The sequence below is a fragment of the Lichenostomus cassidix genome, chromosome 1Aa (assembly GCF_008360975.1).
Source record: "Lichenostomus cassidix isolate B80296 chromosome 1Aa, HeHo_3.0, whole genome shotgun sequence".
Lineage (NCBI taxonomy): Eukaryota > Metazoa > Chordata > Aves > Passeriformes > Meliphagidae > Lichenostomus > Lichenostomus cassidix.
Window position 1 is genome coordinate 23,345,043 of NC_139480.1, and position 25,834 is coordinate 23,370,876.

Below are 25,834 nucleotides of genomic sequence, written 5' to 3' on the forward strand. Positions count from 1 at the left end.
AGCATTTGGTGAACCCATCACTTCTTTCCCACAAAATATTGATATTTTTATCATGGTAAAGATGACAAGGAAAAATGGCAGGGGAGTGGTTCTGGTCCTTTTTATACCTGCTCAGCATGATTGCACTGAAATTGTGTTGGTGCAATTTGGACTAGAATTGAGAGAAAACATATGTGTGTGTTTTAAAACATCTTCGAATGAATTCCATCTGCATAATGTCTACCAATAATGATTATATAATAGCAAGAAATAATCCAATTTGACAGCCGTTTTGTTGAAACACTGAATATCAGCCTGCTGTGCAAGGGTTGGCTTGTCACACACTGTAGCTTCAGTGTAGCTTTAACAAAGCCTGTTACATCAAACATGAAGTTTATTGAAATTATTCAGTAAAATTTTTGGGTTTGATTTTGTTTGACCAGTGATCAAAAGCATAGATGTTATTTTTCCCTCAAATACAATACCTTCTATTGCTGTAAACCTGTACATACAGAGGATATTGATAGAGTGGAATCCTGACTCCACTAAAGTGAGTAAGGATGTTGCTGCAAAATTGCATTGAGAATTATGTGTGCATACCCCAGAGGATCACTTTGGGTTGCTGTGGGTCATGTGATAGTACAAAAAAAGTTATGCTACATGAAAAACTATGAATACTAAAAAAAAGAAAAACTGAGAAATTCCATGATACTTTGTGGTGACATTGTGGGGTATTTTATGCTTAGCTTGGTATATTCACTATCTATTGACCTGTAAGAATGTTCATAGTAGAACTGCCATTCTGGTCAATATAGTCATATGCTAAATTATGGCTTGATCATATCATTTATATAGGCTGATTTAGATCAGTTGAAAAGATTCTTACCTGAAAAATACTGCAAGTAGCGGGAAATGAGACTATAGCCTTGAAAAGCAAGGACTGTATCTCTTACAAGAGATTACATCATGGAAAATGGTCACTCACAAAAGGATTCTAGCAACCCTGTCTTCATCTGAATACAAGTTTTTGGCGTAGCATTATTCAGAGAAGTTATTTTCTTCTAGTCAGATGTGTGATGCTATTGTGTTTCAGCATCTAGGTGACATGCAGAGACAGCACAGTTCTGTCTGTTCTAGTTCTCCTGCTTCTCTGTGGCGAGAGATTGTTCTTGATCCATCTTGCAGTGATACACTTCAAGCCTTTCTTCCTCTCCTCCCCCTTCTCCGAACTACAGCATTGCCCTTTGTATGCCTTCTACTCTACAACCTGCAGCACATTCTTTCTTCATGTGTTGTGAAGATCATTGGTGGTGAGAAAAGAACGCCTGTGAATGTTCCTTTCTCTTCCAAATGGGAACTATCTCACTGTCTGTCATTAGAGGCGAAGTGCAGAGGGGCAGTTCTGAGCCAGATATGTGAAATTGGCATGGGAGGTGCAAAGCTGTAGGCTGCAGTAAATTCTGTTGTTTTTCCAGCTGCTTTGAGTTCATTTGTGTAAGCATTGCTTTGGCCTCAGAGGAGATATACCAAGATAGGAATAGAGATGGAAATTGGGACAGGAAGGAGAGATCTCAGGAAAACAGCAGTTTGTGGTCTGGTTCTGCACCTACTCCTACCCAAGAAAAGGAACAATTGATTTAAAATACCTGTATAATCCTTGAACATGTAAACCAGAAGCTGTCAGGTAGGCTTAGGGAAGACATACTGGTATGTACAAATGATATGTGAGTTAAAGCTTTCTTGGGCATTGATTTTTGATCCCCCTGTAGCACAAAGTAAAGTGTAAAATTCTGGAAAACAGAGATAGATTCAACAGTGTGTACCCATATCTGTATCTAATAATATACTTCTTGCCTTAAAAGTGACTTACTTGAAAGCAGCTTGCTGAGCAGAAATTGCCCATTAAATCTAAGAATTTAAACCTGATTATAGAAGATTTGTGGGCCTCAATCTGTATAGAAACCTAACTTGCACTGAAATAAAAAATGACGAAGTACCTTTATGGCTTTTAATAGATTGCAAAAATCTTATAACAGCTGTGACAATATCTGGGTGTGTGTAAAGGTCAATGTCTTAGTAATTTTGGAGGGGTTGGGGGCTGGTTGTTTTTTTATGTGTGTAGTTTTGGGTTTTTTAGTGCAGGTTTTTGGTTTTGTTTGTTTGTTTTTGAGGGTTTTTTTTTGTTTTTTGGGGGGGGTTTATTTTGGGGTTTTTTTGTTTGGTTGGTTTTGGTTTTGTTTCCAAAATAAATTTCCCAGCTCTGAGGTATATTTATGGTTAATGTTGAAACTTAAAATTTTTTTTGTTAGCTGAAGCCAGGAAAGCCCACAACAGCTAAACAAAACCTCCCCCACACCTTTTAAAGAAAACCTATGAAAAACCCAGCTGGGGAGCTGTGCTTGAGGAGGGCAGAATAGGCGGGTAAATTCTTGTGGTGAGCAATGCAGTAAAAGTCATTGAGCTAATGAATGTTATAATTAAATGCATGTACAGTACCCTCATGATCCCTTAGGTATGACTATGAAATTTTATGTGTCTTGAATGTTAACATCAGGTGTATTCTCCTCAACAAAAAACTCCATATTAGTTGGGGAGCAAATTCAACAACATTGCTTTTCCTTGAAAGATACTTCACTGCATCATATCTGTTTCTGTTACTAAGAACATTTCTAAAGGTTATACCCTTCTTCTTAAGTTCATGTTGGATGTGGAGGGAAATGGACATGTATTTTTGCATCAGATAATTTCTGATGAAGCATGGGATCACAGATTCTTACCCTAGTTTCAGACTAAAGAGCAAGCCTTCCACAGCCAAAGCAATAAACTGTGGTTTTCCCTGAAGTAATTATGAATGCTATGTGGATATTATAACCACTTCTTTTAACAGTCTCTCTGTTAGCAGTTTTCTTTATTAGAAAAGGGCCGTGATTCATTTGACCACATACCCACTTCCTTTTATAGTTGGTGGGGTGAAGTAAGTGACTAGAAGGAATAACCTGTTTTAGAAACAGGTTTGTGAACTTCACTGGCTTTGACTGAAGTGACTTAGGCAGCTAACTCTTGAAGGTATGGGTGGAGGTGTGAATGGGCTTCAAGACACTTAAATTTAGATGTCTATGTGTATGCACGATGGTTAATGTCCTATTGCAGTCAGTGGAGCCATGAGCAAATAGTTCTGGCGGTGGTTAGCTGAATAGCTTTCTTGTCTGACTGGGCTGATTAGTTCTCTGTTGAAAATAAAAGGACATGGTACCTGGCTTACATGGCTGCTACCATTAGGTACCTCACTTACAGACATACATACATACTTACAAGACACCCACCTTTAGGTGTCTTGGTTCTGTCTTGTGGACTTCCTTTTGTGGCCCATATGTGATTCTCTGAGGTATCCCAGCTGGGCTTCTGCTAGTAGTCCAGTTGGCATGGATGATTCCCCTAAGTTCTGTATCAAATCTGCCTGTCCCAAAAAAGCTATCTCTGATCCCTGGGACATTTCAAATAACACTAAATACTTCTGTATGGGAAACTAAAGAGAATTAGTCAAAACAGATATTTATACTTGATCAGATGAGTTGGGGAACATACTTGGTGTTGTAAAACATACAAATCGTGGTTGTGTTTCTTGTGCAGCTGTTTCATGGGTCTAGCAGATGTGAGGCCATCATTATACTAGAAGTTTGTTTTTTATAACCTAATAAGTAATAGCAAACCTTTTTCATTATTAGAACCTTATCAGGGAAGTCTGCTTTGTGAATCCTCAAGAGGATTCTGATGTGTATTGATTGGAACTCAATTTAACATATGTGACAAATGTAGATACGTGCCTTTCCCTTCCCTTCTGAAAGTCCTATTTTTCACTTTTGGCAGCTTTTCCCTATGTGTCTTCTTAGAGACCATTTTTATATTTCTCCCCACTCCACTCCCACCCTTCCACTTCAGCCCTCAATTATGCTCCACAGGTTTCTTCCCCAAGTCCTGGGTTATTACCCAGCTCCATCATTTAAAAGCCTTTCTGAGCAAGAAGGAACTTGTTTTCTAAGGTCATTTATGATTAATTCACAGCTAACTTGTTTTTTGCCTGTGTTTTGTTTAGGGAAAGTACATAGTTGTGGCTTTTATACTTTTCCTGTATCTTCAGGCTTCTGCTGAAGGCAGCAGAGTTTTTAACAGTTGCTGCAACAGCACAATGAACAGCACTTTTATCTCCTGAGGTTGCCAGTATTATCAGCTGGGCTAGGTCAGCAAACCAACCTTGTGGCACTACCAATCTGTCACAATTTTTTTTTTTTTTTGAGTGGTGTGATGCATTTAACTGTAAAATTTTTTACCATTTCTGCTCTGAATTGCTTTTCCTGTGAGAAAGACTCCATTCTGTTCCTGTGCCTCATGGCGACCTTACAATTTCTTCTTCTTTCTGTCTCTTCCAAAGGCAATGGAGGTGGGAAAATGCCTCTCCCGTTTGATCACTGCTGTTCTAAGTAGTCCTTCTCTTGTTCAGAATGGATGGATTTTTCTTTCTTTTGGCTTGGCAGAGCTTATTTTAGTCTTTAGCAATGCTGGTATCATTTTTCTTGTACTGTTTTTGTGATGCACATGCAGGTAGTTGAATGAGTTTTAGCTAATTAGCAGTTTGCTCTATTGTCGGTGCACTTGCTGCCAGGCAACATACACCCATTACAAAACTGATCTTGAAAAATAACATAGCGTTTTAGAGACATAGAGAACCAAAATAGTATCTTTCCGGTACTTTATTCTTATAGATCAAATAAACCAAACATTTTAAAATCTGGAAGAGGTAGAGAAAAAATTCTCTTGTGTTTTGGTAGTGTATACCAAATGTCTTCCTAGGGCAACATATTTCTGTACCTCTGTTATAAAATCAGTACAATGGCTGGCTTGGTTACATGGTTGTTGAGTTGATGGTTAAATTGTTGCAGCTTGGCACACTACCACAGGGATTCTAGTGAAACCCCAGATGACACATAAGCCCTGAGCTACTAATGCAGTCTTTATTTTCTGGAGATCTAAGACTTATTGCTCCCCTGGAAGATATTAGTATGATTACTTTTCTAGATGTAAGCAGCAGTTTTTTCTATGACTTGGCCAAACAGGTCTCTATCTGAATAAGAACTTGGGGCAAGCCTGCCATGACTGACATCTTGATACCCAGAGTATGGCATGGAGTGTTTAAGAGGGAGGATAGTTTTATTTAATCATATGCTTTATCTACTCAAATCTTAAAAATATTTTTACAACTATGCTTGAGAATATTTTAGATCTTTAGACTATGTATTTTGGTCCAGTTAGGGTAGGCTATGTTGTAGCTCTGCAAGTGCTGATTCAGAGATGTATATGGGGAGAAGATGTGGTAGTGTCCTTGCTGACTGCCATGCACACTCATCCTGTGTGAATGGATTTGGTGTTGCTTATCCATAGTGAACAAATTGAAGATGACCTTAAAGTCCTGGAAAAAAGTTGTCATTCCAATTTAGGAATTTGTTAAATGAAGTTGGGGGAGGGGGGGAAGCCTCAGTGGGCATAAAATTATTCATAAACAAGTCCAGAAAAATGATGGCATTCTCTTTCATCCTAAAAAGCACTTTTTCTGGTTGTGTGTATCTTCTGGTTGATTGTGGACCATTTCATACTTAAAAATAAGAAGGCATCAGACAAAAGTAGCTGACAGCAAAGGTGGTGATTCTACACGAAATGTGTAGTTGTGCTGTGGAATGTTGTGGATGTTAAAATTACATAGAGATTCATAAAGCAAGGGGCAGGTTCACAACAGATATGTCAGCTGAGGGCTGCTACATACAGAATGACAATTTCTGGCTCAGAAGGTGAACAAGCTGAAAATTGCTGGAGGTTGGGAGAGTATTTCTGGGAAGTGTCATTATAGGCTTGTTTTGTTCTAGTGCTGATTGCAACACATCCCTTATTGGCTGCTTTTGGAGACAGCATGCTTGGGTAAGTGGGTTTTTAGTCTCATAGGCTAGAAATGTTTATATATTAAGTAGTTTTTCTAGTTCTTATTTCAAATTTTTAATATTAAAAATATAAAAACTAAGTTGAATATGTTGTTGGAACATCTTTCTGTTAACATTTCTTTGTGTTTATTTATGTCTAACCATAAATTACCAGAGAATAATCTTAACTGCTAGTTTTTGCTGTCTTTTCATGTGTTCTAGTTCAAGGTGTATACTCGAACAAAATTTACTGTAATTGCTTGATCAGATGCTTAGTTAAAAATATCATCACTGCACCACATATGTTGAAGAATGTCTCTGGTTTGCTAAGAATGGAAGAATGTTTTCATTTATGTCCCAGGAAAGACTGCAGATATTAGATGTTTCACCTGTGGTGTACAGCTCTTGACAAAGAGCTGTCTTGTGTTATACATTCTGACAGACTGAATTTACTGACTTGGGTGAAAGAGTGGGATCACGTTTCCTGTACTGTACTTTTGTGGATGCCCCTCTTAACTTTCTCTTGTCCCTGGCTATCAGAAGCCTTGAGGGCTGTTTTTGTGGGGGTTTTTTTGTTTGTTTTTTGTTTGTTTGTTTTTTGGTTTGGTTTGGGTTTTTTTTTTGTTTGTCAGAAGAGACAAGAATATTTTAGAATGGAAAGATAATGTGGATAAACCATTGAATGACAACTTAAAAAGGCTGTTACTGAATATTATGTTTTATACTACTTGCTTTCTATTTTTGGAAAAAAAAAACTGCATTAATTTTCCATCTAAAATGTGGAGACTTTTTTCTCAATTAAAAAGGAAGTTGTATGAAGAAACCAATTTCTATCCTTGAGATACTAGGTTTTATGAAGTGGTTCTCAGAAGAACGATGGTGGATAAGTGGGTCCTTGTATCTGACTTAATTAAATGTAGTAATTAGAAATGGTAAGAGTGAAATCTGCTGCAGTCTGTAAGGTAAAATCTACTCTACTGACATTAGATTACATGAGGATTACTGTACAATTACACTAGATTACTGTAAAAGTTTAGTGTCTTTTGATTTTATATGTGTCCTTAGATCAGTGAGCCTTATACACAATTGTGAGGAGCACTGTGAGAGGCTGCTGCAGCATATCAATATATGAAATAAGCCTTCAGAGAAACCAGTTGTTCCTCTTGATTCATTGGCGTGGAGATTAAGAGAGATGTTTTAGATAAAGGAATAGCTGACCCAAGCAGCAAAAATAGAAGATAACTGTTCAGGCTAAAGTTCTGGTTAGATTGGGTGGCCCTGTCTTCAAAACAGTTATGCTTAATAGAAATAGGGGGACTGGAGCATTTCTTATGAGGACAGACTGAGGCAGCTGGGCCTTTTCAGCCTCCAGAAGAGATGACTGAGAGGGAACCTCATCAATGTCTGACTGTGAAGGGAGATGCCAAGGGGATGGAGCCAGGCTCTGCTCAGTGGTGCCAAGGAGAAGAGGCAATGGGCAGAACCTGATGCACAGGAAGTTCCACTGAATATGAGGAAGAGCTGCTTTACTGTGCAGTGACTGAGCACTGGAACAGATTGCCCAGGGAGGCTGTGTGTTGGGGGTTGGAGGATGTTAAAGCAGACCTTACCCCAGAGCGTCTCTGAGGTGCTCAGCCCGGTTCAGCGCCTCAGTGCTCCAAACCCTCTGTCCCAGGGCTGGACACTGCGCTCTCACCGGCCGGGGAGCCATAAGGCTAGCTCTGGTCCGTCTGCTTCCACAACCGGCGGTGATAAAGGAGGCGAGGAGGGTCTATGAGTTGTGCCCATGGAAGATGTTTATTCGCATGGTGCAGCAGAGGCCAACGACCTCCCCGAGGCAGAGATGCCTCGAGGGCGAAGGCCTCACATGCACAGCCACATGTGGAACATAGACATGTGCTGTATAGACACGCATGGAGCATAGACAGCAAGATGGTGGAGGGTAAGGGGTTTTATAGGGAAACAGAGGGGCAGGGACAGCACACTGACCCAGTGACCTCTGGGCACAGGGGAGGTACAGGGGCAGAGTTAGGGTACAGGAACCAATAGGGGAAACTGGGGGAGTGACCAGGACCACGTGGGGTGGGGAAGGCAGAACAATAGGTGACAAGTACAGTCATTAAGAAAGGGGTGTGGGGAACTTGCAGCTATTATCACAATAGCTGTGGAGTCTCCCTCACTGGAGATATTCAAGGACTGTCTGGACACAATCCTGTGCCATGTGCTCTGGGATGACCCTGCTTGAGGAGGGAGGTGGGACCAGATGACCCACTGGGGGTCCCTTCCAATCTTACCCATTCTGTGATTCTGTGAAATCATTGCTGCTCTCGTTGATCCATGTTGCTCACCTAAATGAGGAATCTCTATCCAACGTACGTTGAATGTAAATAGCTAAAGTTCTGGCACACAGCTCTCACTGGCCATTTGTGCATCTCCTTGTGTTTTAACTGCAAAGTAAAAATGTAACACAGTAATGCTAACATAGATATAGCTTTTGGGTATTTTAGATCCATGGCCTTCTAGCCTGAGGGAAGAACAACTGTTTTTCCATCCTCTTGCTTTGAGAAAGTAGAAGTGGTACTTGCCTTAATTTTTATTGGATTTTTCTGTGCTGAAGAAGCTCCTGAGTAGCTGAATGTTTAGATTTTACATGCTTGAGGGAAAACAAGACAGTATATCCAGATACACCACTCACCTAATTTGGCAACAGATTACTTCATACTAAAGATAGCTGAGTGTTTGCATTGCAGGGCTTTTCTAGTAAACACATCTACATCATAGCTAGGAGACTAGTGTTTGCCTTACAGGGAATAATAACATATTGAAAATCAATCTGGGCAACTGAATCTAGCGCATGGAATAAAAATTGTTTTCTCTCCCTGAAAGTAATCCCTGTCCAAATTCGCTAAGTGCCTACTTGTGTTAGCATTGTGGATGGTGAACAACAGATTTATATTAATCTTATCTACCTTTGTGATTTTGTGAATATTATAACATTCCCTGCACCACACCTCTGAAATCAAGGCTTCCAGCCTTGTAGTCTTTTCTCATACTTACTTACAATGCACTTACTCCTTTTCTCCTAATTTTTTTAGTTAGCCAGATCTATATCTTTTAGATCAATACTTTATGCAGTACTTGAGATGTGGGTTTACCAGGGATTTATATAGTGGTAAAATGCAGTTGTTCACCTCTAAGTGAAGAATTACGTGCCAACTTCAACATGAAGTAGCTGTCCCTGCCACTTCTCTATCCTTTTTCCAGGTTATTGATGAAGAACGTGAATAAGGCTGGTCCTAGAGGTGCCCCCTGCTTACCTGTTTCCATCTTGGAAAGTGGTTGTCCCCCATTATGTTTGCTTCCTATGCGTGAAGTGTCTTTTATTCCTATACAGTTGGATAGGAGTTTCTCTATAGTAATATTAGATACAGAACCCTGTCCAAAACTTCTGGAAAATTCAAATACATTAGTGTCCAGTAGATCCCCTTTACCAGTGCCTGTTGACATTGTTACAGAACTATAGCAGTTTGTGACATGTATTTGGTTTTACAGAAGCCATACTGATATTCCCAGTATGCACGGAGTATGTGCTCAATGATTTTATTCATCAGTATAAACTCATTCTCCTGTCTTGGTCAGGGTGGCAGTCAGACCTACACTAATCCTGTGTGGCTAGCACAGGTCTTTCCCATGAGAAATCCTTTTGTGTTTTATAAATAAAGATAAGGTTTGGATGTTATTAAAAACAGTGTCCCAAGACTTGCACGGTGCAGACCTGGCCAATCAGGCCTAGGGGGAGGTTTTTGACTGACCAATCTGGGTGACTTTTGAAAACTCTATATATACGATGAAATCAAAACAATAAAGGCCTTTTCCTTCTTGCCACTGAGAACTGACTTCCTTACTCTGCTAGCTGCTCAACAGCGACAATCCTGGTAATCCTGTGAAGTGGAAAGATATTGTTGCTGTGAACTGTTGTTTGTTGGTGCCTCTTAAACCTGAACTGTTCCTCCAGCCAAACAATTGAGACTGCATATAAAGCATACACATAAGATTTCATGTCTTTTCATGAATTGTTCTTCAGAAATTCACATTCTGCCTGGTGTATGGTTGGTGGTAACTTGGTGGCTGTTTGCACAGGTGCATTAGGAGTGCCGTGGTTAAGATCCTTTCCCCTCTCTTGCCTTCCTCCCTGTAGTGCTATTTCATGTCTGTTGAATGGTTTCAGCCTCTGTGCAGCTGTGCAAGGGAACTGTTAGTCACAAAGTTAGCCACTTCACCATTTCACCTTTATTTTTCACAAGACTTTGCAGGATTGATTCTTCGCAACAACTTGAAACAATATAATATGGGAGGGCTTTAATTTTTCATTTTAAATAAAGAGAATCAGGCTATTTGCTATTAATTTTGACTTTATATAGTACAAATAACGACACTAACTTTTGACAACTGTAGATGAATGCTGATATATCTGTGTTGCAAAATGACAGTGACTGTTGTGGTCAGTGTGTTCATCAGTGTTTTGTTTCTTACAGACAAGAGAGTTTGATGTGGATAACCTGAGCAAGCCAGAACTGCGAATGCTTTTGAGTGTAATGGAAGGAGAGCTAGAAGCACGAGACCTTGTGATTGAAGCCTTGCGGGTAAGTTATTAGGTTGTTGTGATTTGCTTTTTGGATTTTTCTAAAATTCTCTTTTGCCACTTACTTTATACTGTACATAGAATATTATTAGTGGAAGAGTAAATACTGATTTTTAAAGTTTTAAGTTGACTAAATCACAGTAATCACAAAATATGTTCTTGTTTAATTGTTGCCAGTTGGTAACTGTGTAATTTTGGTATAAAATGCCAATAAAATTTCAAAGAATTAAGTGAAAAACCTGTGAATTTGCTTCCTCTTTAAATTCCTTTATATTTGAAAGTCTGTTATTTGTGAAAGGAAGGAATAACTTCAAAGGAATATTCAGTCCATTTGTAATTTGTCCTAATGGGCTATATTGAATCATATACTCTCTTCAGTGCTTTCATTTTTGGTGAGATGGAAGTAGGGACAAACATCAGGTGGCCGTATTCACTTAGGGAAATATTTTTATGGCTTTTTTGTTTGTTTGCCTTTTTTTTAGTAAAAGGTGAAATATGACATATATACTTTTAAGAGCACTTGCAAGTACTTGGTTAGGTTTTTACTGTGTTAGGCATATATGAAGGTTAGTTTTCTGCTTCAGAAGGTAACAGTCTGAAAGGCAACTTAGTTGACTGGAAATGTACAAACAAAACTGTTTTAATCAAAAGATTTGTTGTATTACCATATTGATTTTAATATTGATCTGGAACAAAATGAAATTTAGCAGAGCTGCCAAACAGATGTCAGGTTTGGGGGAAAACCAGTTTTCTATGGTTTAAAATTATTTATCACTTCGTAGTTGAATAAGGGGAAGTTGTGCTCTTTAAGGTATTGAAGATATTGTAAAGCAAAACCTTAATGTAATAAAATATATCTAGTGCTATTTTTTAGTAGTATGTATAATGATTATCAGATAGTGAGAATATTTTCCGCTTGTAATGTCACAGTAACGATTGTAAATGCATTTTTATTCAGTTTTAAGTTGTTTTGTGATGGCTTCAGATCACTTGTTGCAAATGGAGCTTTAAAGTAGGTGTCATTGATGTACTTGAATTAATAACTGAAGACTTTATAGGTATAAACCTCTCTTATAAAATGTAATTTTCATTTTGTAATGACAATAAGACACTAGGAGCAATATTTTTCTTGAGTGTTACTGTACTTTGAAGTTATTTTGTGTTTGGCCTTCAGTTATGTGCATATGTTGAAATGTACTGCCTTTTCATCTAGCTGTTTTGCAATTTCACAGCTCATTTTCCTGGACTAGGAATTTTATTTTCCCTGCCTGCCCGTTAAGGTTTTGTAAAAGTGGTAACCACATCCAGAATCTCTTTTTTTGACTCTTCTAACTTTGAAGGAATGCAAATAGAACATTCAGTCATTTTTTTTCTAGTAAATATTCAGGAACAAGCTACTACATTGCATATCAAAAAATGTATGTATTGAAATTGATCAAAATGGAAGAAAAAGGGGGAAAAATAAAAATGTGGTATGCATTTAATGATAGTAAACATTAAACATCCAGGATAGTGCAGTCCCAGGAGAAAAATAGTCTGTATCAAATTGACGTGCACCTGCTGAAACGGGTAGTGTGTATACAGTGGGTTTTGATGATTAATACAGATAAATATAAAAAGTAGCTTAATTTCACATAAGGTATTTAAATGTTGAAAGTTGGGGGGGGTGGGATTTTTTTGTTTGGTTGGTTTTTTTTTCTTCTCCTGCATCTCAATTTCTAGTTTCTCTAAACAAAGCCTACATGTAATTCAAATCTTCCGTTTGCCTGCCTAGCTGTACTAGTACCAGGAAACCTGGAAGTTATACCTGCTGAAGAACTGTAGGCTGGTATATTGTAGTATGATACTTTTAGATCTTCTGGCTTCTTGGGAAGTCACAAGTCAGCAGTATTAGCAGCTGCAGTCTCCAAGCAGCAGAAAAAAATAAACAACTAGATAGCCAAATTTAGGTCTTTTATGTAAAAAAGTGAAATTATGTCAGATTTGGTACTTTGATTTGCTTCAACAGACAGGCATACATAGTTTGCATATTCTTAAAGCAAGAAGGAAATGGTTTTCATGTAAGGGAAAAGACTAACATTATTTCAAGAAGAGATGATGGTCTGTTTCAAAATTAGGAAAAGTTTGTAAGTGTGTTTTTGTGTGTTGGGGGAGTTGGCTTGTTGTGGGGTGTTTGTAATCCTACTAGTAGTTCAGTACTGTTTCAAAGCCTAATTTCTATCATAGGTCAAATCATTATAATTTCCAACACTATATTGGACAATGTGCATGTTTTCTTTATATCTTAAGTGATCTTCCTGTCAGTTTAAAGTCACTGTGGTACATACTCTCATTGAGCAGTTTTTATATGTTAGTCTTTTTGCAAGACTACAGAACTGGATCTTTTAATCTTCTCTTATGAAGTTCTCTGTTCAGTCTTGTGGTCGTCACCCCAGATTTTTCTCTATAATCAATTAAGTTTAATTACATAATTTCTAAATGTCTGTGCCCCTTATCTGTAGTAATTTTGCAGGGTTCCACTGAGCATTTGTAATGTTTGTGCAATAAATAGCACTTATATATCTACTGTAAATACCTCTCTTAGAAAGTTTTGGCACTTAAGGGAATCAGTCTTGACTGATCACAAAAGAGCTGATATGAGCTGATAATACTGAATATAATTAGAGACTGACTCACATGGTACTACTCTTAATCTGCACCTCACATGAAGCTTCTCATCTGTATTATTCTGTCCTTTTCCTGTTGTATCAATTTTTGCAATGATCTCTCGTTTCCCACTTCACTTATTTTATGTGACTCCATATCATGTATTAGTGAAGATCTGTGGCAGATCTGATTGTTTTTTCTGTATCTATAAAGCCAGTTATATAAAAAGCCCCACACCTACCTTTGAAATCCATTGCTAGGATTTTTTTTCAGGCTGAGTCTTACAGGACCGTGGTTCTCATAGTTTCCTTGGTATGCAAGTAATATAATCCCAATCTATACCTTCCACAGTATTCCCTTGTGGAACGAAACAAAGATTCTTGACAGAGAGTTAAGAGATGAGAACTAGGAAGCAGGAACAGTATTTTTGAATAAGATGTGAAGCTGAAACTCGTTTCATACTGGTTTTGAATTTTGATTTTTTTTCCTATACCATGTTTATACTTTGTATATGTATGTATTCTGGAGATTTGCCTTAAATCACTTTTAAAATCTTGTTTTCTTTTCACTTACTTTAGAAATTGCAGGATTAGGATGTAGGTTTGCAGTCTAGTGCTTCCAGATATGTTGTAAAAATGCAATTTGCTGGTGGAGGTTCTGATGGACTACACAGAAAGCATTTATGACATCTTTGTTTTTTCTGAATTGAGCCTCAGTCATATATATATGTGGCAAACCATACTACTCAATAAGTCATAGAAATCTAAAGTAATAATATTGCTTTTTTGACCATGCCCCTGGATTTCCAAATTGTATTTGCCTCAGATATATGTCTTCTGGCTCTTCATTTACATATTCATTGTTTCATAAAATAAATTATTATCCTATGACTTCAAATTTAATTTCTCTTGATGCTACTTGCCATCAGAGAAGATGCCTATAAACTCCTCATTTAGCTCTTTTAAGATGTTGCATAACTTTTTCTGTTTATTTAAAGCTTGATTTCAAAATGTTGCAGTAGTGAGAGTAAAGAAGAAAGCTTCAGAGTTTGTTACTCTGCTGTGAAAAGATTAAATTAGGGAATTAAATCTGTCCTATGGGTATTGTTCAGAGTGCAGAATGTTCATTCTGTCTATTCTGTGTAAACAAACAAACAAAAAAAAATTGGAAGTGAAAAAGGCCAGGAGTTTGAGATTATGTGAAGAAATCTTGTTAAATTAAATGGTCATCCTGGGGACAGGGATGGGTAGGGAAGATAAGTTTAGTTAGCAAAGTGTTGGTTTTCATTTAGGCACTGGAATTTATGCCACGTGATAAATTAGAAAGAATCAAACCCAGTTTCGTGTATAACAATTAACACGTTTTATTGTGGTTTTTTTCATAATGTGCTGTAGAGTTTCATTGGATTTTATATAAATTTTAGATACTTTGAAGACCAATTTTGAAGCAAAATCAAAACTTCAAATTCAAACTGCATTTGTAAGAAATATGCAGAGGATATCTGTTTACTACCACGTTTCCACAATACATTGTTCCTTTATAGTATGCACAACTGATGCCTGCTTGAAACAGTTGCAGTAATTGTCAGTCAGAGCAATTTAAGTTGCTGGACAAGTTCAGTCCTGTGAGAACCAACAGACTTGGAAAAGTAGACCTTCCTCATGCTTAGAGTCAAATTTCCAGGTCTATTCTCCAAGTCAAAAGTTAACTTACTGTGGAGAACAGCATCAGGATTCACCTCCAAGGATCTTGATGTAAATCTTTATCATTAGTGTTCTGATTTTGTATAACTACTACACCAAGTGACTAACGTGATTTCTCTTTTTTTGAATCTGCAATTTCTGTATTTTAGTAGCTTCATGATCATGGTTGTGCTGCAATTAAAATTAGATTTAGATTAACATTTAAATAATTACATTTATTTCATTAATGAGAAATAACCTGCTGATTATTCGCTATTGAGAGTCCATATAGTTAAAAAAGCAGAGAGACTTAACTGTAGCTGTTGCCTCCATCTGTCTCAATTATCCAAATAAACTGTCTGCCTGTAATAAGGGGATAATTTATTCCTAATGTGGAGGTAATGTGACCACATAATCAAAGCACAGGTCTGGCCTCCCACAGCTGTGATCTCAAATATAGCATTCATTTGTTGTTATTTTTTCTCCAGACAAAAAGTGGTTGCTGTGGCTTTTTACTTTCTAGAGGATTTTTTAAAAGTGCGTTGACCCTCATATGATAAATTGATATATTAGTGTTAGCTGTCAAGAATAGAATCGTAAATACTGAATACTGCTTTCTGTGGTAATTCTCCCATAAAGTTAAATCATTAGTAGGTTATTTTTCATCTAAAATTTTTAAGTCCCATTCATCTGGGGCTTCTATTCATTGTAAAAATATGTTTATTTGCTTATGTAGATTTCATTAGGTGATAAATGGGAAATTGAAAATGTATGCTTGCTTCTATGATATGCATATGTGAACACATTATTTAATGTGACCAAAAAAATGCAAATTCTTATGATACTAGATGTTTTCATGTACCACATTGTATGGATTTAGAACAATTTCATTTGATTGTCTAGGAAAATCACTAATGAAATTTTTAAAAATTGTCCAAAAGAACTTCCAATACCAACAGTGGCTATATTTTTCTTTAATTAAAATTAACTACAATGTCAACGAGCTTTCTCTGTGCTTAAGTGAGCTCCAAATCAACAGATTCTGTGTATGTCCTGGCTAAGGCAGGAGGACAATATGTGAATGGCAAGATGAACTTGGTTGTAGGTCTTTCTTCAGTGTTGCAAAGCCCTTCTGTATTTAATTTTTACTGTAACTTCCGAAGACATGAAAGCTTATCCTCTATGTATGTGTTTGTGCCAACATCTGTTTAATCTTTTAACCAGTTTCTGCAAAATCTGACAGAATGTTAGGCATTTCAAAAATAGGTAGTGCCATGAAACCAGGCAGCTGGGTAAGAAAATGTTGTAAGACATCATACTGTTGTTAGGGCCTTATTTGAAGGGAAGGCAGACATTTGTGATGTCTTATTGAGCACTGCATAGGAACTGTAGAGTACAGAGTTAGGGAAAATCAGACTATGTTAATTTAATTGAGTTAGACTATCTAAATTTATAAAAAGAAAAGAAGAAAAAACCTCAGCTGTAGAAGTTAGTTCTGCCTGAATTTTATCTCCCTGAATCTAAGCATTTTGACAGGCTTGCAGGTTGATCAATAGAGCTACAAATAAATCCTAGTTTCTGTATTATGTCCAACTAGAAAATCCATATGAGTTCTCGAAGAGCAGTGGTTGAATTTTGTAATGAAGGTACAAATATTAATGTAATGAAATAGGTAGGTTAAAAGACAGAAATTAATGCATCCTGTAACAGTACCTTGTATTCACATTCAAGTTTAATAACCCATTCTATTAGCTTTACTTAAAAATCTTGCAGTCTGAAAATGCAAGACTTAAGGATGAGCAGCTTTTAAGAGACTGTAGTGATTACTGTGTAGATTTGCACAATGTTTCTTTGACATAGCTAATGCATAATATGTTAAATGCCAGTCTTCAGGTTCCAGCTCTCCTGTTAATAATTTCAGAATTACTGGGACATCAGTATTCAATTGCATGAGAAATTCAATATTTTATCACAAGTCTTCCAAAAGGAAGGATCACAGGAGGATCATTTGTTTTGAAATGATGCGATTGTTTTGGAAATTATGGGTAGCTTATAAGATGTTGGAGTTCATTATGATAAAGGCCATTTTTTAGATATCTGTATAATAAGTGTGTGTGAAGGAGCTGCTTGAGTGAACTTGCCTTAGCATTCTGATTAAGAGCATGCTTTTGAAGAAACTGTCCCCGTTATCCCCACCTAACTTTGATTTGCCTCACAAACTACTCTCAGACTGTGTCAGCTGAACTGACACTAGTTAGTCCTAAGAAAGACCTTCTTCCAAAAGGCAGGACCATAGGTACATGGAGTCTTTTTCTTCCCAAATAATGAATTTTTTTTTCTTAAGCTGGTTTGCTTTCAAGTCCTGAGCTATGCATTGTGGAAGGCTTTTATTAGTAAACTTGTCTTTCAATTTTGACCCATAATGATTAAACACTGAACAGTATAGTTTTATTTTAATCTCATTGAAAACATGAAGTGTTTTGGTGATAACTGTCAAGTATGCATATTTTTATACCACTTTTGCAATTCTGTAAGCATATGTATGGATCAAATAATATCTAAGACACCATGAATCTATCATAGTTAAACACAACATTAAGCTGTATGATTATGTTAGATTTTTGGTGGGTACTTGAGAATGATATTGGAATTTCTTTGCAAAATATGTGCAGCTCAGCTCTGCATTTTCAGTGATGAATTTGCTGTTCCTTGGGAAAAAATAATTGGAAGGAGAGCTGTTGATACTTGCAAGCTATAGTCTACTCTGACCTGTCTGCTTACCAGTAAGTTCTGTCTAGCTAAAGGGCTTCTTTCAGTTGGCCAAGACAGACTTTTGCCTACTGTAGGCTGGGATTTTAGTTTGAATTTGTCAGTTAGAGTTTCCATATCCTTTTAATGTTATTTGTTGTCTTTTGCATCTTTTCAGGGGGTGGTACTTGGTTTTGCCTGTACTCTGACAGTTACACGTTAAAGTACAATTATCACCAACACAATAACTCTCAGTTGTGTATTAATAAAGTTGTTTATTCTGAACTACTGCACAAAGTCAGCAAGAATTGTACTGTAAGACTTAGGATTTCTAGAGTGAATTTTGGGGTTAGAAAGGAAGAAATCTGGGGGCTATCAGGAAAAAGGGAATGAATCCTTATACTTTAGTTCTCAAATTGACTGACAGGGAGAAAAATTACATGTATATTAAGTGTAATCTGTCAAAGGGATTTACACAACCTATAAATTATGAAGATCCTTACCTGCAGTAATTGTTCTAAGTTGGGAATTTAAAATGCAAATTCAAATTTTCCTATGTGTTTGAATCGCGTGAATCCAGAGTGGAGCTAAGAGCACACAGAAGGTGGCTTTGGAGGTTTCTGGCAGCCAGTAAGGCAGCCTATTTTGTAGCAGGTGTCTTGGAAAAATGGTAACTATGTAGAAGGAGGAGCAGAAGATGTTAAACTGAGTGTAACAGAAGGTTATTGTTGTAGACAGTATGATGGCAGTTGTTGGTCCTGATGGCAGAAGTGAACCATTAAGTAGAAGTCAAATAATGCCATGTTTGCCATGTTGTTTTCCTCTATGCCAATAAATGGTACAGGTAGTTTTGCTGATAGCAACACTAAAGTGCAACTGAATACATAACACTTCTTTCCTTGATTTGTGTGTCTCTTCATGTTACTGTTGCTGAAGAAAAAATGGATAAGGTTTGTCCTTTCAAAAAAAATGGTAATAATTTATAAAAAATAGTTGTGACTAAGACAAGAAATATGATTGAGGTCCTTTTCAACTCCTTTGAAAATACGCAGCCTCGATCACTTTTGTTGTGCTTGGGTGTATATGTTCCTATGTTTTTCTCCCTCCTGCTCCATTTTAATGCTCATCTGACTCATGGACAGATCCTTCCACCTGCTTCTCTCACAGACAGAGGCATCTGTTTTAGAAGCTCTGGCAGTGTAGTAAAAATACTTAGGACTAGGTCTCTTACTAAAGCCAGACTTCCATTTTTATTATTAAATGGAAAAACTGAGAGCAACAGCGATTATAGTGAATTCTCTCTGAAATAGCAAAGTAAAGCCTTGTGTCCTCAAGAGAGTCAAGAGCATTTCCCAGTTTGGTATCACCAGCAACCTTGCTAATGGTGCATTTGGCTCCTGCATCCAGATCATTGATGAATATGTGGAAGAGAACTGTCCCTAGGATTGAGCCCTGAAGAATAGCAGTGATGACTGACACCAGCCTGATATAATCCCATTCATTACGAGCCTTCAGCCAGCTCTTCACCCAGTGCACTCTGAACCTGCTCATCCCACAGCTGGAGAACTTGTCCAGAAGGATGCTGTGAGGGACAGTATCAAAAGCCTCACTCAAATCCAGGAGAGCTACATCTACCACCTTCCCTTTATCCACGAGGTGGTTGACTTCACATAGAAGGATATGGAACTAGCTAAACAGTCTATGTGGACTCTGCCTGATGATGGCATTGTAAATACATAATTCACATTCTTTTTCATTAAAATACTTAAAGCTTGGTAATAATTTAATTGCCATGCAGTAATGTGGGATGGTATCTTAACTGAGATTTTGATAGCTTGAAAATATGAAAACCTAAATACTAAAAATTAAACAGAGACCCAGATTGATTTAGTGAAAGTTTTACTGTTATATCTTTGGTATGTTTTGTTCTTGAGCTGAAGAAGAAGACTTGAGCTGAAGTTTTTTTTTTAACTGCTAAGCATGAAGGTTAAATGCTCTATTTTGGTTAGAGATGAAGTCAGATTTCCTTCAGCACTTCAGAAGAATGGCTGACAGATTTCCATGCAAAGAATTATGAATTGATTTGCATGAATTTCAACTATAAATTTGAACATGCAAAAAAGTCTAGATGACAAATGGTTATTTAAAGTAACCAGGGAGCTCAAGTCACTTCTATCAGCTGAGACTCATTGTCAGTATGAAAATCTGTATTATTTTCAGAAATAAATGTCTGGGTGGTTAGATAATCAGAGCATCAAAGAGTGATATTTCCTGACAAAATATTGGCTTGTAATTTTCAAATGTTTAAGCATCAGACAACAAAGCTGTCATAAAATAGGTCTAATTTAATCTTTATATGGAACTTCTAGATGGCTCTTCTCAATCAAAAACATATGTTGTTTCATGACTTTAAATTTTTCTTCTTCTTCATTTAGAAACTTAGTGCAGGCCTGAATTTCACCTTTTGTATTGTGCGAAGTGAAGAGTATTTTATACTCACTGTACTGGTTTTTTTCTGCTGGGACTGATCTGTTAGTTACTGATCTTAGCTTTTTAATATGGCATTTTCCTTTTAAAATCTGCAACCTCAAAATAGTTGAGTTTTCATTACTCCAAGAAAGAAAATTAATAATGAAGAATTGGAAGGATATGTCTGTGTGTCCTGTCTGTCTGTACCTCTTCATTGCAAGGAGGTTTTTGTCAAGTAACAGGGAGAAAAGGAAGGAGTTTGTGCTACTTATCAGTGTCATGTTAATAATAATCTGGTGCTAGTGAATGATACTCTCCTTTTATGGAGTCAGACTCTTAAGAAAATTCAGGCTTGATCATTACCTTGGTTGTATAATTCTGCTTCAGTACTTGTCAGGATTGTTTAAATGTTACTTAAATATTTGACCTTCTATACACAGAGATTTGAATTAATTGTGTGGCATTTTGTACTTCTATCAAGTATGCTTTTTAGTGCAGAGAAAAGAAAAGCAGTATAATATTTGGATACTTGCATGAAACAACGTCAGTTCTGCTGAGGATACTGTGGATAGCCTTATAAAACAACACACAGTCTTTTATTTAGAGTTGTCTTTTAACATTGAAAAATGCTCTTTAAAAGCTTGGATTTGAAGCTATGCGATTCTGAGAGAAAGGAATACTTTGCAAATTACAATTTTTTTTTTAAAATGGGTTGGGTTGTTGTGAATGAGAGAATAATGCAACTTTTGGATATTAGTTTCATACTTGGAATAACTTTTCTAGGAAAACTGTTTCTATCTCATACTGTCTACTGTACTGTAACAAATCTCATTGATTTATTTGCATGGCTTATGACTGCTATGAGACGCTTCTCCAAGATCGTTTTGAATGCTTTTTATGACTATGTGTGTCTCACATTACAAATCATTCTTTTCTTATTAGTACCTCTACCAAATGACTTGACTTCTTTCATGATCCTGCTCAGTTATCTGTATCATACAAAACAATTATGTAGGTCTGTCAGAGCGTAATCAACCTGTATGCTGGTTTTGTTTACCTTGCTGACTTTATCCTCTAGTTCCTCAATTCTACTGTTTTCACTCTTTTTGAGCTAGTGGCCTGTTATGATCGTCAATGTTCTCTAGACAATTTCCATTTTTTCCATCCTTAACATGGATGCACAAGTTTTTTTTTTCTATTTGACATTTAACATGGAAACAGACACTTTGAATGTATTGATAAAATACTTTTCATATAATACAGAGTTCATTAAAATTACACTCCCTTGTAGATTTGCATAGGTTGCACTGTCACTGTGCGGAAGAAAGGAATTTAGGTTGCAGTTAAGGTTGTAAGGAGAAATTGAGCACCACATGTTCATGGACAGAAATCATGCTGCAAGATACCATTTCCTCAGCAGTCATAGATGTTTGCATTTTCGTTTTTAGTTTTTCCTATACAACTTTATATGGAAGTAGCATCTCATGATACTTTGAAGACATTAATTTACCTCTGCATTCAAAAAAAAAAGGCAATTAAAAAAAGCCAACAAAACCACCAAACCCGATTGTATAAGAAAATTGCTAGCATTCTTTAAAGAATCATTCATAATTAATCATTGTGAGGCATGTTATCCTCCAGTCTGGTATTTTGCAGGTGTATCTGAAAGTACTGCTTTTATTGTGAGTATATACTCATTTGCTTAATTGAATAGCTTCAACAAATCTCCTCAATCTCCTATAATTTCTCTGAAGTAGATTTATAAACATGTTCCCTTTCAGCCATCTTCCTCTTCTAAAAAAATCTATTATCCTTTCAGTTTTATTGAGAATGAAGGGCTCGCCCTCATCTTTAACATAACACGTAAAATAAGCTTTTACTGCCTGCTCTTCTGTGCTGGTTAGTTTTAGAAAACTTTTTACCACTCCCTAATTCATATGTCAAGAGAAAATATTAATATGAACCTGTCAACATCTGTTGAAACAATTTTCGTATATGTGGAAAAGGAAATTAATCAGAGCAACAAACGCTCTTGAAAGGAAGGAAATTTTGTTTAAGGGTTCTGGGGCAGCTTTAATTCAGTTCCGTTGTTCCCCAGCAGTGTAGGACATGCAGTCCTATTTTTGATGTTTATCATTGGTTGCTGCATCGAAGACTTGGACCTGCTGAACTCTCTTAACTTGGCAGATAAATGAAGAGGAAACTGAGATGCATTGGGGGGGAAAAACCTTAAAAGCACTGTTGGTTATGTATATTCTGTTGCTGATTATGAAAACTCATTTCAAAAAATGTGGGCAAATAATAGGACATAAATTATTAAGCAAATAAAACTAATTAAATGACTTATGTGATTAGGTTTTTGGTTTTCATTATTTGGCTTATTTCTTATATACATTAAATGATTGAATTTCTTTTTCCTAGCCTTATGCTTTTTAGCTATAAGTCCACAGTAAGACGGATACTATTTGAAGACCTCCCTGCCCCCTTACATTCTTGTTTCAGTAACAGCGGGAAAAGTCTAATTAGACTTAATAATTTTCAGTTTGGTCACTGAAAATAGATTTTTGTTTTCTTCTGAAGTGGAATGGAAGAAACAAATAATTGCAGACCAGTTCTTATACTGGATTTGCAGCTTTTCCCACAGGCCAGTATCCAGATATCTTCAGTCCTTTTGTTCTCTCCCTGCACACCCCACTGCCCATCTTCAGCTGCTAGTAGATAAATGGTGTCAGTGACTACAAAAGGTCAGGTTAAGAAGTGGAAGTTTCCATGAGGGAGCTTGCAGGTAACTTGAGGTAACTTGAAAAAGTTTGGTGTAGGGTGAATGAGGTGTCTTGCTGTGTGTGGTAGGAGACAGGCTTCCTGAGAGGGTCATAAAAGAAGCAGTTTATCTTAAAGCCTTATCCTTCAGATTCTTGTTGGCTGCAGACTTAGGAGAGAAGACTTGAGAATAAGCCTTCCCCTTGTGTTGTACAGCTGCATAATCCCTAGGGATTGTTTAGTACTGATTTTTTTATTTTTGAAAATATCCCAGACTAAAAGTTCGGTTTCCCAAGTCATAAAAAGTATTTTCATTATCCAAAGTAAGACATAAGACTTGTTCTACAAAGAAATATTTGAATTTTTTTCCTTCCTCTGAGAGCTCATTTTTGTCATTTGTTACTTGACAACATTAACAGCATTTAAAAACTAAAAAAATATAACAGTCCTAGAAGAAATCACTAATCATGAAGTAATTTAGGTTGGAAGGCACCTTGAGAGATCATTCTGTCCAATCTTCTTCTTAAAGCAGGTGGCTTTATGTAATCTATCTTGGGAAATCTTCCAATGATAGAAGTTTTGTGTTTTCCCCAGGCAACATGTTACAATGCTTATCTGCTCTCAGTGAGAAGAATTTGTGTCCAACTCAAATTTCCCACATTAGATCGTGGTATGATTGCTACTTGTCCCGTCAGCCTGCAGACCTCAAGCACCTGTCTCCCTGATTGTCTCTGTTGCACACTGAAAAGTCCTATTTCTACTTCACTCCTCCTTGAAGAGAAGCTGTGTTGTACCTTTTGATCATTTTTCGCTCCTCTCTGAAGATGTTTTTAGATCTACTGTATTTTTTTTTGGTAGTCCATCCTTGATCTAACATAATGTTACAGATCAGCCATAAAGAAACTTTGAAGGTTAGTTGTTTTTTTAAGTAGTAACTTTATTTTAGTCTCCTTGTTTAATGTTTCAGGTCTTGTGTAAGGATTTAAAAGTTCTAAATACATTTGATGTTCTTACTGACTGAATTAAAAAGCTGTTGTAGATAAGTTTAGTCTTGTGCTCTATTGCAGTAGTGAATTTCATGAATTAACTTTTTAAAGGGATTCTATCTTTGGTTTTATGTATTTTGTCTTGATTTGTGTGCCTACTCTCAGTTTTCATTAGCAGTTTCCTGTTGGAGGACTTAGCTCAAGTCTTAAGTCATGATTTTGTGTACCACTGACATAGGCTGAAAAAAGTGTCATTTCCCATGGACATATTTTCATACTTCTAAATAATTCCAATCTTAGTCCTTCCTTAAAAAGTTCATTGCTGTGCAAATGGGTATGTACAGAAAACTAAGGCTGATGGTTTACAAATTCATATAGCACCTTTCACAGTGAAGTAGTGCTGATGACCTCCTATAGCAGGTGCATATTCTGTCTGTTTTTGAGAATGTTCTATTTAAAAATGAATTAATGAAATTATTTGTTAAGAAACAGTTTAGATGTTATTTTCTCTATATATCGCTGTACAATTGAAGTTAATATGAGACACTGCTAACGCTGCTTTAACACAGCCACCAAATTGTGCAGAGAATCTTTCAAAGAAGTAATTGCCTGTATGATTTCAGATTGTATATTCCTCAGATAATGACTGCCATAAAAAAACAGGTACCTTGATATTGCTACTAACTCTTAGGACTTCAAATTCAGAAAGAAAGACAATATGAGAGAGAAAAAAAATCTGATTCTAGCCATTCTGTTGCTCCCATCTGATGTACTTTATTGAATTGCAAAGGGACAGAAGTATTATTAGAGGCTGGAGGAATCCTGTAAGAAACCTCAAGCCTAGTTTTCGTTTCTGTCACTTTGTGCCTATGTTTTGGGAAAATACTCATCATCTCCCTTCTACCAAGGTTCTGCTTTGTCTTTTATTCTGGTGCCTTCTTTTTACATCATGTGTTTTTATTCAATGATTGTATTTTATATTTTTAGTCCTTGTATGAAGACATGGAAGCATTTGTTTTAATATTTTACATTTAGCTTCCCTTTGAGTTGGAAGCATCTTTAGATGTCTTTGCTGTCTATGGTCTGAGAGTTGCCAGTCTGTTTTACCTGTGCTTGAGGTTATGCAGTTACGACTTCAGCCAGTCTGTCATCCCAAACCATGTGCTGTTTGAGACCTGTTCGTTTTTCCACAGTATTTAGCTTCCACGTTTTCCTATAGCTGCTTTACTTCTGGTTTTGATTTTCATTAAGAGGGAGCTCATCCCTACTATATAGTTTCATCCCTGATTAATGAATCCAAACCCCTGGTCCTCTTGCTATTTTGGAAGGTGCACACTGAGTCTATTTGCTTTGCTCTCTTAATTGCTGTGTATGTTAGAGAACATTCCAAAGAATATATTAATACTGTATGCATGTAGTATGTGCCAAGAGGACAGCTGGTCATGGGTCATAGAAAAAAATGGAAAATACCCATCAATTCACTGGTTGGCAATCTGTTGCCATAAAGGCACAAGTGATTGCCTTTGCCTCTGAGGTCAGTTAATCTTCTTGGCTTTTTCTTTGGATTTAAGACCCTGGTGGTCTTTTTAAATTTACAGCAACTCTGCTATATCTTTTTTTTCCATTGATGTCTCACTTTATATAAACTAAGTGGCTTTTAAATTGTTGATAATTTATATATGGACTGTGCGCCGCTCTCCATTTAAATCCTTAACCTGCTTGGATTTATCATCTTGCTTGGCTGATTATCAATTTAATCCATTTATGGTAAGGTTTTTGATGGTTTCCTTTCCATGAAGGTGAAATTACTAAGCTACATACCGTCCTGTAACTTCATCCTATAGAGCCACAAGTTACAAATACAGCCCCTCCCTCTGGTTTTGTAATAGTGCCTTTGGACCTAAATATTAAAATGTTAGACTAGTTAGACTAATTAGGAGTTACTTGCTAGGCACT

The 25,834-nt window shown here is 36.7% G+C and overlaps 1 protein-coding gene across 5 annotated transcripts in view; it reads left to right on the forward strand.

The window, feature by feature from the left end:
* Positions 1-25,834, forward strand: part of CTTNBP2 (cortactin binding protein 2) — a 78,636-nt gene that overhangs the window by 3,201 nt on the left and 49,601 nt on the right. For all 5 annotated transcript variants that reach the window (XM_085042597.1, XM_085042616.1, XM_085042608.1 and 2 more), the window contains exon 2: positions 10,481-10,588. In XM_085042597.1, the coding sequence (XP_084898723.1) occupies positions 10,526-10,588 (63 nt within the window). In that variant the 5' untranslated portion in view covers positions 10,481-10,525. The remainder of the gene's footprint in view (positions 1-10,480; positions 10,589-25,834) is intronic.